This window comes from Squalius cephalus (genome assembly GCF_949319135.1).
Source record: "Squalius cephalus genome assembly, chromosome: 13".
NCBI classification, from domain to species: Eukaryota; Metazoa; Chordata; class Actinopteri; order Cypriniformes; family Leuciscidae; genus Squalius; species Squalius cephalus.
The window spans coordinates 8,685,224-8,703,628 of record NC_137134.1 but is presented as its reverse complement, the minus strand read 5'-3'; the positions used below and the strand labels follow the sequence as shown (position 1 = coordinate 8,703,628).

Genomic DNA, 18,405 nt, shown 5'->3' with positions numbered 1-18,405 from the left:
AAACATTGAAAATATTGAAATATAATATCATTTTATATATACATTTAAAAACATTTAAAATATGTAACGTAATATAATATAAATTATAGGCCTATTACATTACATTACATTACAATACACTACACTATATTATATTATTATATTTGCAGTGCAGATTTTAAACTGTTCACAGAACAATAATTATTATATTGTATATTGTATTGCATTGTATTATATTATATTTTATTGTATTATATTATTATATTTGTGCATATTTTAAAAACTGCTAATTATTAGGCTATATTATATTGTATATTATACTATATTATAATATTTGCAGTGCATATTTGAAACACTGTTCACAGAACACTAATTATTATATTATATTATATTATATTATATTATATTATATTTTATTATATTATATTATATTATATTGTATTTGCAGTGCAGATTTTAAACACTGTTCACAGAACAATAATTATATTATATTGTATTTTTATATTATATTTTATTTTATTATATTATATTATACATTTGCAGTGCAGATTTTAAACACTGTTCACAGAACAGTAATTATTATATTATATTATATTATATTATATTATATTATATTATATTATATTATATTATATTATATTTTATTATATTATATTATATTATATTATATTGTATTTGCAGTGCAGATTTTAAACACTGTTCACAGAACGATAATTATATTATATTGTATTTTTATATTATATTTATTATATTATATTTGCAGTGCAGATTTTAATCACAGTACACAGGAGAACATAATTTATAATATAATATAATATAATATAATATAATATAATATAATATAATATTTGCAGTGCAGATTTTAATCACTGTACACAGACGAACATAATTTAATATATAATATAATATAATATAATATAATATAATATAATATAATATAATATAATATAATATAATATAATATAATATTGCAGTGCTGGTTTAAATCACTGTACAAAAGAGAAAAAGCAATTAAATGAATTGGTTGTTAAAATAATACGATTATCAGACACTTTATCAAAGAACAAGTGTAATAAAAGGTTTTGGGATGTGTGGAAAAAGTATTTATGCCGGCTGATTCCCCCTGACATTTATTTTGACAAGAAAACAAGAATATTGCGTCGCGATCGGTATTCCCGACGCACTTACGTACGCCTGTGCGCAGTCCACCCATAGTCCCGCGCGTGCGCTACGTAGCGTTAGCCATCTTGTGTACAGCAGCAGAGAGAGAGCAGCCGTTAGCTCGACAGACACACAAACACACCCAGTCTACCCTCCACAGACTGTATCAACGCCAGAAGCGGATGGTAAACATGTATTATCATGTGTCAAGATGTATATTCAGTGTGTTTCGTGGAGGATATGTGCTTTTGAAGACGGGGGAGTGTTGATAACTGAAGGCGCCTCAGAGTCGAGTGTGTCCAGCGACTGGAGTTTCATTCGCGCGAGCGGCCTGAGGGAAACTCTCACACCCGGACATGGCCTTCATTTAGGCCTCGGATAACACGGAGACGGGCTTGGAGGGATTAAACACACCTGGAATTAAGCTGTCATTGTGTTTGGAGCTTCGTGAGTTTCAATTTAACGGATTAAAAGTACTAGAAATGCCACGATGAGGACGCACGCGCGCTGACAGGAGCTCGGAGGGAAGCTTGAGTTAGCGCGTGACGCTAACTGAAAATTACATGACATTTTCATTTAAGAGGAGTTACTACGTTTAACTTGGAGCTGTACGCTTTAGTCTGACGTGTCGAAGTCGAAGTGACACACTTCACGCGCTCAAAATGTCTAAAATGCCGTCGAAAAAGAAGAGCTGTTTCCAGATCACGAGCGTAACGCAGGCGCAGGTGGCGGCGAACAGCATCACGGACGACACCGAGAGTTTGGACGACCCGGACGAGTCCAGAACTGAGGACATGTCCTCCTCTGAGATGTACGACATGTCCAAAGGTGGCGATTTCGAGCCGGAGGCGTGTGACGTCAGTTTGACGGACGAACCGCTGCATAATGACGCTGAAACCGCGAGCGCGCAAGATGGTGCCGTAACGACAGTAACGTTACCTGGCTCTCGTAACACAAGTGGGGTTCACGTAAACCCAAATGTCCGTGCAGTCAGTGGGACAGCAGGCCAAATGAGCCCATCCCAGACTTCACCTTCAGTTGCATCTAACAGCGCGTCCCAGGCATCATCAACATCAGTTAGCAGTTCTGCTACAGTAAGTGGTTGCAGTTCCCGTTTCAGGGTCATCAAATTGGATCATGGTACAGGTGAACCCTTTAAACGAGGTAGGTGGACTTGCACTGAGTTTTATGAGCGGGATACGGATGCTTCCTCGTCTGCTCGGACTGCGGATAATGCTAAACAACACGCCGGCACCGCGGACCACAGCGCGGACCGAGACGGACTAGGAGGTTCGGTGGCGGCGTACAATGCGCTTTCAACCCTCACAGAACCGCATACGGACAGTGGTTACGTATCTTCACTATCTAACCCTCCTGTGGAGCTTCAAAAGCAAACTTTTGGGATTTTGCAGCAGGGATTAGGGCTTGTAGCCCAGAACCTTTTCGGTGATGCCCATGCTAAATCTCCCAGCATGCCTTCTACAGCTCAACCACAGCCATTTTACCCTGGTAAACAGGCACAGAAACCTGGCCAGATGCTTCAGACTGTTATCCCGTCTAATCAGGCAGACTATAGGTTACAGAATCAGCCTCTTGGCTCTTCAGTGACCCAGGGCCCGTCACCGGTCCTGACTCCCGCAGCGGGAAGCACTCATGTGCTGGGATTAGTTCCTCAGCCGGTGGATGTTCAGGGGCTTTTACCCCAGTCCAACATCAGCGGCGCTCTAGGGACCGTATCAGCCACATCTGCGGGTTCGCAGGCACCAGTGCCGCTCGTTCAGCCAGCAGTAACTCATGCTGTGGTCCCTGGTGTGCAAAATGTGCCTGTTGTTCTGCCCAGTGCCTCTAATACCCCCCAGAGCATGCCAAAACAGCCCCCGGTCCCTGTTGTACCGCCCCAGCAGAACCAGCCTCAGGGAGTCCCGAGCGGTTCGGCAGCGGGACTGGGGGCTCAGACGAACCCCTCTATCTTTAGCCAGCTTCCCGGTGGCGTCGGCCCGGCCGGTGAGAACCAGAGGAGGACTGAGCTGCTGCTCCAGAGCTCGGTTCTCCTGGGAAGAGATGCCATCAGACCCCTGAATCCCGAGGGATTGCAGCTTCCCACGCCTGCTGTCAACAGCCTGTTTGGAATAGCTATTCACATTGATGGGGATGAGGACAGGTAAACCTTTATGCTTCATGTTGCTCAAGTTTTATTGACAGTAGTTGCAAAAGAAAATTCTAAATGGTCAAGTAAACCACATTTTATTGCAGCTCTTACATTATTTACTGTTAGTTTAATATTTACTTTGGAATAACTTTTGAAAGCATGTTACCTTGAAAACATGTCCTGTTTTTTTTTTTTTTTTTTGTGTGTGTTTTGGTAACACTTTACAATAAGGTTCAGTAGTTAACATGAACTAAGAACGAACAATACTTCTACAGCATTTATTAATATTAGTTAATATTAATTATAACATTTACTAATACATTATTAAAATCAAAGGTTGTATTTGTTAACATTAGTTAATGCACTGTGAACTAACATGAACAAACAATGAACAGCTGTATTTTTATTAACTAACATTAACAAAGATTAATAAATACTTTAACAAATGTATTGCTCAATGTTAGTGCATGTTAGTTAATACATTAATGAACCTTATTGTAAAGTGTGTTTTTTTAATATATATATGCACATTTTGGATGTCGCTTAACTTTACTCACCTGACCCAATTAAAATCAGCAGCTCATTTACATTGCATTGACATCCAGAAGGCTTCCAGGACAGGTTTGGGAAGTGCTGCTCGTATTTATTTATATATTTACAAACTCAAACCATGTTATACCAGATGTTTTGAGCTAAATACCATAAGCCTATTTTACACTAGATATAGTAGTGAAGTAATCCTGATCACCTTGGTTCAGGTGTGTTTGTCTTTTCTTTCTTCTGCATAACACAAAAGAAAATATTATAGGAACTACTTTGTCTGTACAATGAAAGTCAGTTGAGTTCAAAACAATGACGGTTTCAATGGCTTCTAATCTTCATTTGTTTCACAGAATAGAAATGAAGAAAACATTGTGAGACTTTGTGAAGGGGAATTGAAAATTCAACTTGACTAGCTGGTTTAAACGTTCTTTGCATGAATAGCTCAGAGGAAACACCTAGCATCAACTGTTTGCACTTAGTTTTCCGTCCAGCAAACCACTTTACACTTGCTTATACAGGGCTGCCTGTGGTTACAGTCACCTTTTCATTGGTAAAACATTTGGAAAGTATTAGTTTCTGACTCAAATGACCTTGTGAAAGAAAAAAAAAAAAATTCACATCAAATTTACCCAATGCACTGTCCACTTATGGACAGTTGTTGTGTTGATACCCTGCTATTAAAAGTGGTACAAACCGGTCTAAATAATAAGAGCCGCATGAGAAAATAAAGAGCGGGACATGTTTGATGTATAAAACGGTTATTGTGCTCAATAAGCCCTGAAAAAGAGCTCAAAGCGCTATGGGCTCAGGCCTGGAGCGCACGCAGAAAGCTGCCTTTCAGACAGCATGTGATCATGAGTTCGGTTCTCTTTCAATTATTATTGCGCTTGAATGGTCAAAAATACGTTAAAATACGCGTCCTGGCGAGTATCCACGCAAACACACTCGGGTATGTCTATAAACATCATTTAGAAAGAAATCAGGTGTGTTCTCGTGTATTGGATCTTTGCGTCAGGTCTTAAAGGGATACTCCAATTTTTTGGGAAATAGGCTCATTTTACAACTCCCCCAGAGTTAAACAGTTGAGTTTTACCGTTTTCGAATCCATTCAGCCGATCTCCGGTTCTGGCGGCACCACTTATAGCATAGCTTAGCATAGATCATTGAATCGGACAAGACCGTTTGCATCTTTCTCAAAAAAAATGACCAAAGACTTTCGATATTTTTCCTATTTAAAACTTGACTCTTCTGTAGTTACATCTTTGGCCATTTTTTTGAGATTGATGCTAATGGTCTTGTCCGATTCAATGATCTATGCTATGCTAAAAGTGGTACCGTGCCTTCTAGGGCCTTCTAGATAGCTTAAGCTCCAGTTCAGGCGCTGGCGCCTCTGTGACATGATTATGTCTGCTATATTTACTTTTTATTTATTAAATCCAGGAAATTGGATGATGGAACATTGATTAAAATTAAGATACAATTAATACAAAACGAAATTCGTTTTAAAGAAATGCTTTGTGCTTTCTGTTTGAGGTCTCTGTGAAAGTTTTAAAGCAGTCTTTTAGTGCCGCTTTCAGAGCACTCGCGTAACATTGTGTTTTCCTCATGAATGCAAACACGAAAAATAAAAGACTTTTTAAAAAAGACAACCATCCACAACTTTATAACACTACTGCAAAGTACCTCTTTTTGGTCAACATCCTCCTTTTTGTAGACGAAATAGTCCCAAATAGCTGATTTTAACTTTCTTTTTGGTACGAAATCATTCATTTATTTATTTATTTTATTTTATTTTTTTGTGGCGGATCCTCTTCGTCGGCCATTTTTAGCTATAGGATTGGCAGTGAATGTTGGCTGTGAGTGAGCGGCGAGCAGCGGCACAGCGAAATCACTGTGCAGGCACGCAGAACGTGTATGTCACCCCAGCAACAAGCCATACAACAAACTCGTGTTTACTGTGTGCTACCCTGGTGCTACCGTTCTCTTAATACACCATGGGTGCTACTACCCTTCACATCGCATGTTCCGGCGATGTGACTATCGCTCATTCGCACATCGCGATGTCGATGTTAAAACAGAATATCGTTCAGCCCTAGTGCCTTCTGTGTGTTTTTTTTACATTTTAATTTCTTAATGCTACTGTTAAATAGATCTACATCAGCCACCTGAAAAATTTAAAGCACGGTTTATTTAATTTGTATTTTTCTTATATTGTATGTATTAGTCATATTGATTGGAATTTGCGTCTTTGCTTATTTTAAAGATAAAAGATAATTTGAAATATATTTGAAGACAAATATTAAATAACTATATTGTGATTTAAAATTACGTAAAGAAATATAACATTTTGGTCATATTACCTAACCTGTGCAGAGTTGTGAAAGGTTTGCGAATGTGATTGATATTATGATTATGATACAATGAAATTTAAGTTGTCATATTATTCAATTACTTGTACTGTAGTTTTAGTTTTTTGCTGTGGTATTGATTCAGTATTGGTAATCGCGCTATTTTAGTCGGGTATCTTATCTAAGCCGTAATTTTGATATCGTGGCAACAATACTGTCCAGTTCCTAAAGATTTGTTTTCAGTGCCACTGTTTCCTCCTCGTACGCTTGCCAGCAGAAGTTGAGCTGTTTTTTCAGTCTGATTAGGTGATGTTAGCATGTGTTTCCTATCTTGTGATGTGCAGATGCTGCGACCCAGTCTATGCACAAGCACTGATAATGCCTTTAAATGTGTAACATCTGCATGATGTTATGCTGCTAATGGATGTTGTTTACTGTCAGCGGTTGGTAGGAATCCAGGAGAAATCTGTACATTCTGTGCTGATGCCGCGCAACACGCCGTCCCCATTCCTGACAGGCTTTTGAGGACTATTCAGAGGTCGATAACATGTAACATACTCAGGTTTAGGTCAAATTGCAGGGCTGCCTACTTTTGAGTTTAGCTTCGAGAGAGATTTTTTTTGGGGGGGGGGGGGGGGGTGTGTATGTTGCATCACAATAAGTGTAATTGTGATTGTCAAAACATTTGGTAACTAAATAGAATTTTATGAAGTTTAGTGACAACATGTTACAGTGTTTACATTGTACAATAACTGGTAGGATACAGTTTTTATTATTGCTTGACAATTTCAAGATTTCAATTCCATTCTTGTGATTTGATTCCGATTTTGATTCAATATTGACTAATTTGGATACATGTTTATTTTAAATTTTATTTAAAAAAATAATCTCACCTAATGCTGTAAACATAGAGGGCCCAATCTGCTGGTATTATTAAAGGTTAAAAATAACAAATTAAATTAAATATAATGCAGTTTTTGTTATAATAACAATTATTTAAAGGCATAAGTAAAAATATAATAAATATGTAATATAGTGCTCAGCAAAATCTCCTCTCTAGCTATTTTTTCTATTCAATTAACATGCTATGGTCATTAAATGGCTTAATGTAACGTTATGTGTTCTCCTGCTGTTATATTGACTGCTTTCCGTGGTTGAAAAACACTAATTGGTCGATATTATGTATACTTTCGGTAAGTTGTAACTGCATCTTTAAATAAAAAAGTAACAGATGATCGGTTCACGTGCACTTGAACTGAGGCGCTCAGCGATCTGTCACGTCACATTTACAAGCGCCAAACGTATTTTTGTCTGAATTTCATAATAAAATTGACGGAATCTAAGAGCTGAGAATAAGTTTAATATTAAAAGTACCTCTTTGCTCCGCAATTTTTCTGTGCGTGAGAAAATGGATGTGTGGCGTGAGAGCGTGTGAAAAGTGTCAATTGCGTGAGTCTCACGGTGAATGTAGGGCCCTATAAAATCCGTTTTATTTTTTCCCAAATTCCGTTTTATTTTTTCCCAAATTCCGTTTTTTCCGTTTTAATTTTTGCAAATTCCGTTTTTTTCCGTTTTAATTTTTGGGAATTCAGTTTTTTTTTACCCTTTACTGTTATTTTAGTCATAAAAAGAGTGTTTTAATGTTAATGATTAAAATGTACACAAATAAAATAGGAATGACCCTAAATTTATTGAGGTAACAAACAAAATTCTCATTTTAAGAGATGTTAAATGTGGTTTGGTTTGTTTACATTAGTGAATATATTAGGCTAACTAACATGAACCACAAGCAATACATTTGTTACTGTATACTGTACGTTACTTCACACAGTGCATTAAGCTAACTAATGTAAATGGTGAAATTAACATTAATAAAGATTAATAAATGCTGTAGAAGTGCAGTTTATTAATAGTTAATGTTAACTGATCTAGTTAACTAGAGTTTAATAAATGGAACCTTATTGTAAAGTGTTACCGATTTTGTTATACACCGAACCGATTCAGTGTTGGACAGATCAGTTGTTTTAACCATTCATTAAAGTGAATCGGTTCAAATGAGTCATTAGTTCGCGAATCGGACGTATCATTAGCAGACTTGTACGCGTTGTGTGATTATCCCGGCAGTTAGGACATCGCACAAGATTTGTCAACACAGAAAACATTTCATCATTGGATAGGTTTTGTTTAGTTTATTGAAAGTGTTTTTATGTCAGCTGAATGGGCGGAATGCTTTTCAGAGAAGAAGGAAAGGTAAAAAAGTTTTTTTTTGCACAATTCACACCCAGCGGTTTCCACGTGAAACCTCGTTCTTCCGATCTTTTACCATTGTGTCAATTCTCAATTGATTTAGATTAATAAGCGCGAGGGAGTGAGAGAGAGCAAGACAGTTTGAAGACGCGCGCGCGACCGGGCCTCTCTCTCTGCTCGTTCTTTCAGTAATTTGCGATTTTCCTCAGACATACGTTTTTCTCCCACACAAAAACAGAATTTTATTCCAAATATGTAAAATTCCGCGAAATTCCGCGTTGACACTAGATTCCGCGTTAATTTGCCAATTCCGCGATTCCGTCCGCGATTCCGTGATCGCGGAAATTATAGGGCCCTATGAATGCGTGAGAGTTGGCAGCCCTGAAATTGTACACATTTTCTTTGCATAAGGCCATTTAATATTTCCATTATCGTTTGATTTGAATGACAATTAAAGGAGTAGTTCACTTCAGAATGAAAATTTCCTGATAATTTACTCACCCCAACGTCAAACAAGATATTCATGTCTCTCTTTCTTCAGTCAAAAAGAAATGAAGGTTTTTGATGAAAACGTTTCAGGATTTTTCTCCATATAGTGGACTTCAATGGGGTCCAACTGGTTGAAGGTCCAGAATGCAGCTTCAAAGGGCTCCACACGATCCCAGCCGAGGAATAAGGGATTTATCTAGACAAACCATTGTTCATTTTCTAAAAAAAAAACATTTATATACTTTTTTAACCACAAATGCTCGCCTTGCACTTGCTGTGATGCGCCACACATTACGTAATCACATTGAAAGGTCAAGCGTGACATAGGTGGAAGTACCGACCTAGTGTTTACAAAGCGAACGTGCAAAAGCATTTGTGGTTAAAAAGTATAGACATGTTTTTTTGTTTTGTTTTGAAAATGGCTAGATAAGACTCTTATTCCTCGGCTGGGATCGTGTAGAGCCTTTGAAGCTGCACTAAAACTGACATTTGGACCTTCAACCTGTTGATAATCCTTGATAATCCTGGAATGTTTTCCTCAACTTTAATTTCTTTTTGACTGAAGAAAGACATGAACATCTTCGATGACGTTGGAGAGTAAATTATCAGAATTGTAATTCTGAAGTGAACTACTCCTTTAATTGAAACCATTTATCTAAATTTTAAAGTAGATTTCTTAAGTGCTGTTCTCATTTTAATATGTGTTATTATAATACTTTATGCTGATTTTAATCAAACTAAATTAATACTACTACTATAACGCAGTACTATTGGCTTTTATTTAGGATTGCATTGACCTTAACTTTTGTGCAGCTCAGATTAGGGAACAAAGATGCAGAAAGAGCTGCAGGAACTGTGTGTTATTTTGAGAATGCTCGGAAATATTGCAAAGTGGGCGGCAAATAAATTCGAGGTTTAAGGAAAGACAGTAAAGGTTTAAAGGAAGTGTAAGTTTTCAAAATGCCTGTGTACCATCATTGATGGAGGTTCACATGCTTTTCCTCTTTATTTTGCTTAAATGCACACACACACACTCAAATGGGCAGTTATATTCACCAGGATTTCTGGAAACTACCTTTTTACTTGGTATTTTGGAGGATGTGTGTAAAGCTTCATTTTAGGTCTGCTATTAAAAGGGGAATTTGCTCCAAATAATCTGTTCTCTTGCCTTTTAGACCGAGAGACACCAGCGTTTCACTAGTTCATCTTTTTTTAAGGATACTGAAGATTATTGCATTAGCTGATGAAGATGCGAGATGTCACGGTTTTCTTGCATATCCTCCTCCGCTAAACACCCAGGAAATGGCCCTTGATAATTTTGACTTTCACTCATCACTTTCTGTTCCCCTATTAACATCATAAGAAAAAGGAAGTGACCTTTTAACAGATATGAAGATATGAATCATTTTATTGACTTGTTAAAATGGCTGAAGCAACGGCGAACGCCTCAGGATTTGCTACAGGGTTCAGAATAGCTCAACTTTTGAGCAGCTAGTACAGACTTTTGTCTCTCTCACTTAAAAGAAAAATTATTATTATTTTAATCCTGTGTGGTTGTAGATTTTATCTTCCATGGGTTGTGCAACTACACTTACCTGACTCATGAGTGCCGTCATTATCAGTTATCAGTTTGTTGATTGTGAAGAATGAGTGTGGTCTGGCGTATTTCCATGCTGTTGTGCTTTGCACCTGTTTGAGAAATGGCAGTAGCCATTATTAGTTACTAGTTTATTTGTTCATTTGAAACGCAGGTGTGGTGCTGATGTCTTATTCCTCACAGTAATGTCGAGGTGAGTCAGCCCCGGCTCTCTGACAGTCATGGGTTTGTTGGTATACTATGCCATTATGCCTCTGTGTTTTGGAAGGTGTGCTCTTGCACATTGACCTCACAGCTGAGACTGTAACTGGCTCATAAAGGCTTACAAAGATTCGCTGCCTTATGCGAAACATTTTGAAATGTAAATTTACACACATTTAGACTGTGTGCCCACTTTTTTTTAAGTGGACTTGCGACATTTCTGCCATTGGGATCTCAGGACCCCAAACTCTAGAAGGTTGTAGATTAAACGCCAGAGATTAAAAACTGATTTTTGTGTTGTGTGAAATTTCTTCTTGCCTGATTAACATCCAAATGTGTGATTAAGTTTCAGTTTAAGGCCCTGTGTTTTTTTTTTCACGTGGCTGGCGTATTCTTCCAGTTGTTTTCAATGGGAGCGCCGCATTTTTAAAACGCCAGGAGTGCAACGAGGCTCTGAGCGCTCTGCGTTTTTTACTGGTTGCCGAGAGTTGAAGATTGTTCAACTTTAGGTAAAAGAGTGGAGGAGGGGCGGGACTAATACCACACCGATCAATCGTCACATTCTGCTTGTACAAGGTCCACAGAGGACAACAACAAGCATGATAACGGAACAAAATCATTTAAAACAAGAGCCAGAGCAAATACTTTACATTGTATCGACAGTTTTATAACGACACAGAAACGAACTATAGATTGAAATGAGATACTAGTAACACTTCTGTGGATATTCTGTATCATAGCAAGCAAAGCGTCTCAACTAAAGAAAATGCTGCGCTCCCAAGCGCCCACAGCTAGACCTTTTCAGCTGGCTAAACACGCTTTGGTGGACTTAAAAAAATAATAATGAATTGCATTGCATATATAAATTTGATTTACATTTGTAAAAATATTATTTTTGAGAAAATGTAATTGAAGGCAACATGACACATTAGCCATGTCGGGCCAAAAGCGGGCGCGCTAGTGCGTGCCAGGGCCTGACGCGTTTCCACTGTCACTTCCGGGGCTTCCTCTGGGCCAACGGCCTGGTCCCGCCGAATACTTGGGTCCAAAGCGGGCCAAATGGGGCTTGAGGAGAGGTCATGAACAGAGGCGGCGTTTACCTGAGTCAGGAGAGGGTCAACACCGCTGCTCATTTCCCATGCTATCATACCAGGCTACCAGCTAACTTCAACATTTAAGACATTATGAACATTTTTCAGCTCAAAACTCACTTTTTTAGACCCAACGAGTGTTTGAAATCCGACAGGGATTCTGATTACCGTATGAGGCAGAAATATATTTCTATGTGAGCTAAAGGCTACTTATGCTAACCATTACAGAAAATACCAGAGAGAGACTGCTTGAAGAACGTAGACAAATCAAATATGTTTATAGTCGTGTATTTATTTGGTTTCATATTTAATCAGTCTCTTCTCTGTGCCTTTGTTATGCTGCGGTTAACTCGTAACTTGTGTTTTCTGCTCGTGAGCTCCCTCTGTTGCTCTGGCTGAAAGGAGAACAGTAGAGTGAGATGGGAGAGATTGCTCAAACTTCCTCAGATCACTCTTTCTAAAGAAATGTGACGTAAACATATTTTATCAATTAAAGGTATAGCGGAGGATTTTCCCGAATTTTAGAAAAGAACCGCCCTCTCCACTTTTTGAAAAAATGCACATGCGCAACACTCTACCTGCTCCCGAGAGGGAACGCCTATTAAACGTGTGCACGAGAGAGCATGCACGAGCTAATCATAGCTTACATTAACTTTTACTAGCAGTGATTTTAAATGGATTTCTCCAAATAGCATGCCAAACTTTACCTGTCAAGAAACTTTGCGACTGAGGCATCAGTGGGAAGCCCAACCTGTGTTTTGAGCGCACGCCATCGTGTGAATCGTGTGCACGAGCATGTACGACGGCCTTACGTAAACATATCACCAGAATGATTGACACTTAGGAGGACCAATAGTCTTGATGATCCACCCGGAAAAAGAAAATCCTCCGCTATACCTTTTAAAAAAAATGTGTTAGTGGAGAGATTGCTCAAACTTCCTCAGATCGCTCTTTCTGAAGAAATGTGACGTAAACATATTTTATCAATTAAAAAAAAATGTGTTAGCCTTTGGATTTCCAACCTTAATGGAGTTGTTTCGTGCATTCATGTGATCGCAAATAAATGGAAGCCGGTGCAACTGACTAGGTATTTTCTCTTTTTATGTGAATTGGCAAATACCAGTTTGATTCAGCATGATTGACGTGCACTCCTGATACAAATCACTGTCACTTTTTTATTCTAAAACATTGGTCAAATATCAATGCTGGAGTCTCAAGTATTTAAGTAAAGACCAAGCATTCGCTTCTGTCATGCTCATTTTGTGATCTAGCTAGTTTTTAGGGCTGAATCTGCCGATTCGATACTATACCGATACTTGGGTGCCGACACGATATGTATCGCAACATTATTTATTTATTTATTTATTTAAGAATTGTGATTCTACAAGTATTGCGATTCGATATTGCAATATATTGCAATTTTTTTTAACACTAGACCATGGGGAAAAGTTAAATCATACACTTATACAGACTGTACATGATGTATAAAATGAGTCATATTTACAAAAACAAATCATCACATCTTTCTGACTTTTATTTCAGAAGCATCATACAATACTACATTCTCTTGAATAAATGATTCAATAACAAATAAACATTAACAGTCACTTGTCGCCACTTAGTGGCGAAACAATTTAATCGATAAATGCGTTATGTTAAGCACCAAGTTTCTATCAAAAGCTGATTTTGATGGCTATCGTAGACATCAGTGTTCATATTTGAACTTTAAACTTTTATCCACTTCTATGATAATTTGAACTCTTGCATCACAGAAATAACGATACTATGAGGTTGAAAAGACGGTTTCATGACGACTCGCTCCGGGTCTGCGCCAACACAGCTTCGAATGATATGATTTTATCAAAGTTTAATAGACTGACGAATTGAAAGATCGCGTGGGTGTTTGAATCGAGATCACAGTCTTTTAAAGATGAATCGTGCAGCTCTATTGTCTTATATCTCTCAGTATATGAGCAGTGCGAGGGCTTTCAAGTGCTTTCAGTCGCACGTCTCTTCCACGCGTCCACTTGGTATATTACGACACTCAACACTCATAGCTAATGACACATTTCATCCTCTGTTGGAATGAAAGTGGCTAACTTCTGTCAAACCTCATCTACAAGCAAGGACAAAAAAAAAGCAATTGAATTTTAATTAATATCGATTCTGGAATAAAAAAAAATTTTTTTTTTTCAGTCAGCTGGTGAAACGGTGAGGTGTTGTGTGACTCTCCTCTATGGAGGCGTGATTTTAGGGTGGCGCTGCGGGCCGACAGTGGGGAAACAGCTTGATTTTGGGCTCGGTGCTCAAGATCCGAGGACATTGACCCGTCCAGCATGTTGTTAGCCCTGGCTCGCACTGGCCCGACAAAGGAAAAGCAGCAATTCGGATTTGCAAGTTCTCTCAATGAACTGGAATATATTTAGTTTCTCATGACATTTACAGTTCTAGAAATTGACATGGGTGATGGATGAAAAACTTGAATATCCGGACGTTACTCTGTGATTTTCCTCGTATGAGGAAGTGTTGTTACTGATAAAATTAATTTAAATTTATCATTAACAACATTTCCTCTGTTTATACCTTCGTCCCTTTATTTGTTTCAAGCTAATTTGGGTTGTGAGCGGTTATATTTCTATGGCTCCCTGTTATGGACACTTTTATTTTAATATCAGTTGATTAGCTGACATCCTGAAAAATAAATCAGAGTATTTGTTTTAACCCACTTCCTTGAATTAACTTTGAGATGTTTCTATAGATTCATATAGGGTTATTACTCCTCTGTGTGGAGAAACCTGTTTCTCTGTAATCCTCTGTCAGCTTCAGTTTCCTCAGGCCAATTCCACCTGTCACTCGTCATCTTTTGATGGAAACATCAAAGAATATTTCCATGAGCGTTTGTTTTGTGCACCATTTGAGCGAATTTCACTAATAATCCATTTAGGATTTATAGTTTCCTGGTGTTACTGCATTCGTGTCTGTTTTTGGGGCTAATTTATGCAACTCTTTCCAGCACACATGGAAACTTTGCGGATTTCAACAGAATTTGAGCACAAATCCATGAAGTCCTTTTTTTTTGCTTTTCTTCTATAATTTTTTAGTGCCTCAATTTACAAGCTGTAGCCTATACCTTTTCGATTTGGTTTGATATTGGTTATTGATAATTTGCACGCTAATCATTTGCAAAATGCCTCCCCCCTCCATTTGCACGTTCATATATTATTAATCATTACATTTATTCATTTAGCCTAAATTGCTCTAAATTGCAAAATCACTTTCATGTATCAATTAGATTGTAGCATTCTCAGCTCCATTTAACATAATTTCATAATTAAGTAAATCCACAGGTTCTTCCTCAAAATTAGCTCCACAATGTGAAGTTTGGCTAAGTTTTGCCTGTCTTGGCCTATCAGTGATGTGCAAGGTGTTTTTATTATTTATTATTTATTATTATTAAAAGGTAATGTATTAATCATGAGGTATGATGTTGTTCACCCTTATTTCTTAACCCAGTTTAGTTAAACTTTTCAGACCTTTTTTGTTCCCAAAAACAAATTATAGTTCCTATCTAGACTTTGACTTAGTGGCCGCTATACAACAGCTTTTTTGTAACTATAAAGGTTAAATTATTAAGTGTTTTCTAGACCAAAAGTTTGGTCCTAGACCATATTTAAACAGATTTGTTTTATGGATGCTTTAGATTTTTATAATTTTCCATACGTCTTGGACTTTTATACCAGTGAAGCCTGATTAAAAGAAAATCAATAAGGGATTCAAGACATTGCCGGTCACAGGATAATGGTCACTTTGTAACATTCACTGTGTTGCATGATCGACCAAAGTAAATCGAATTAATCTCCTTTTAGTTAGGCTGTATAAACTTGGCCGTTAATCAATGCGATCATTTGTTTTCGGGATCCATGTCTCTCACTCGAAGGCTGTTCTGGCTTTTTCTGTTTGGCATATTCATGCTGAACTGAAACCTTCAGGGCTTTTTCTGGTGGCTCCGACGCCAGTGCTGTTTTTCACTCTGAGATATGAATGGCCATTTACTTCAACTTTGTCTTGAAAGCCCCTGAGGCATCCAAGCACTTTTAAAAAAAAAGATTTATTTCTAGTCAAAGCAAATTTGTTTTGATCTTTCCCCTCCAAACCTTTGACATTTATATTTGACCTTATTCATATTTCTCTCTTTCTTTTTCTTTTTTTTATCTGCAAGGAACCCCTCCACAGCTTTCTATCAAGCCTTTCCAATCGGCAGGTCAAAGGCCATCAGTGATGGGTATGATCGCTGTGTGTATCTATCACATTGCACTCTTGGCAGCCGTGAGTGTGCATGGAGTGAGCATGGCATTCCTTGACGTGGTTTCAGGCTCAAGTGTCAAAGGGCCGTGATGCACCGAGCGTGGTCAGCCGTCAGCATCTGTTGGGCTAGTTTTTGTGGTGTGTTCCACACGTCGACTCTAGTCGACTCGGCTCATGTCAGCGGGAGTTCGCCCGGTTCAGCATGTGAATCACCGTTGGTGAGAGAGATCGCTCTGATTGGCTGTTCAGTTTAGCAAATTAGTCAGTGCGCTAGTGTTGTAAAAAGAATCGACTTCGGTACCAAGTCGGTACTGACATTTTAAAAATGTGACGATACCAGCATTTCCCTCAAGCATTGAGCGCTGTTGAACGGATTCTTAAACACCTCTGATTGGCCATTGTGTTTACGCACTCAACGTCTTTGATTGGCCATTGTGTTTACGCAGTCAACATGTCTTTGATTGCCCATTGCGTTCACCCGCTCAACATGTCTGTGATTGGCCATTGCGTTCACATGCTCAACATATGTCTCTGATTGGCCATTGCGTTCACTCGCTCAACATATGTCTCTGATTGGCCGTTGTGTTCACATGGTCAATATATGTCTCTGATTGGCCATTGCGTTCACTCGCTCAACATATGTCTCTGATTGGCCGTTGCGTTCACATGCTCAACATATGTCTGTGATTGGCCGTTGTGTTCACCCGCTCAACATATGTCTCTGATTGGCCGTTGTGTTCACATGCTCAACACATATGTCTGTGATTGGCCATTGTGTTCACCCGCTCAACATGTCTCTGATTGGCCGTTGTGTTCACCCGCTCAACATATGTCTGTGATTGGCTGTTGTGTTCACATGCTCAACATATGTCTCTGATTGGCCGTTGTGTTCACCCGCTCAACATATGTCTGTGATTGGCCATTGTGTTCACCCGCTCAACATATGTCTCTGATTGGCCGTTGTGTTCACCCGCTCAACATATATGTCTGTGATTGGCCGTTGTGTTCACATGCTCAACACATATGTCTGTGATTGGCCGTTGTGTTCACCCGCTCAACATATATGTCTCTGATTGGCCGTTGTGTTCACCCGCCCAACATATGTCTCTGATTGGCCGTTGTGTTCACATGCTCAACACATGTCTGTGATTGGCCATTGCGTTCACCCGCTCAACATATGTCTCTGATTGGCTACAATGATCAATGCTTCAAAAACATGGTGTCTTTGACGCTCTTCACAGAGCACTTACACAGATACACACAGGAGCGTTTGAAAGCGACGTCTATCAGCAGATCCGTCCATCAGTGGATATATTAGGGATCCGCTTATAGACGCCTGCTTTGAAAACGTTGACCATTGTAGCCAATCACGGATATATATGTTGAGCGCATGAACACAATGGCCAACCAGGTGTTTAAGAATCCGTTCAACAGCGCTCAAAATGCTTGAGGGAAATGCTGGTATCGTCTCATTTTCTAAATTTTGGTAAAAGTTGGTACTTTTGACAACACTACAGTGCACGGGAATAAAAAGCGAAATTGAGCAAAGACAAGACAAGCACGTACAGAAGGAGGTTTTAATTTGACATCATCTTACCTGAGCATTCCAGGGCCTGAATATTTTCATGACTGAATACCCTCATGAGTTGCTTGTATTGTGATCAGCATGATTGTTATTTTTATAATGCTAAGCTAGCGCTGCTTCGTTTACGGTTTGTATATCTGCATCCTAGTTTCAGTTTCCCTATTTGAATGACGAATATAGACTATTGATAACTGCTGATATAGACTTTATTTCCTTAACCACACATGCGAGTTGACAGCAGTAGCGAACCATGACTCTTGAACCTTGGCCCTCTTATCCCCTTCCCTCAACGAGGAAAAAGTAAACTCAGCCTTAACTAAACTAACTTACCCTTGACAAGAAATGCAACAAGCAAACAGCACAGTTAGTGTGAGAGTTATCACCAAACTAAAGCAAAATGTGATCAAATGCAAATCCTCATTACACATAAATGCGTCTATTTCAGTGGAATATGGTGATAACTGGCCGGGTTACAAAATGTATGACACGCAACACCAACAAAATGAAATGTTAGCCGTCATATCATGACAAATTAGGGATAGTCACTTCCAAATTATAATGGCATATTTTAGCCTAACCCACCAAGCAATGTTGATAATTAATCCTATCAATGGACTGGAACAACAGCCGATTAAATGTAACAGACTGTAATAAACTTGTGGTTTGTTCGGGGAAAATGTAGCTATTATGCAGAATTACAGCAATTGTGC

At 38.5% G+C, this 18,405-nt stretch overlaps 1 protein-coding gene across 2 annotated transcripts in view; it reads left to right on the top strand.

Moving 5' to 3' along the window:
• Positions 1-1,219: 1,219 nt before the first annotated feature.
• The window catches only part of tsc22d2 (TSC22 domain family 2), a 32,590-nt gene continuing 15,404 nt past the window's right edge, over positions 1,220-18,405 (top strand). Inside the window, exons 1-2 of one of the 2 annotated variants that reach the window (XR_013823158.1) lie at positions 1,220-3,494; positions 3,793-4,428. Coding sequence is in view for 1 of the 2 variants with exons in the window: in XM_079890240.1 (XP_079746366.1) it covers positions 1,803-3,301 (1,499 nt within the window). In the remaining variant the exon portion in view is untranslated. Of the gene's footprint in view, positions 3,495-3,792; positions 4,429-18,405 lie in introns of those variants that run through there. The other variant, XM_079890240.1, reaches the window with a different exon arrangement.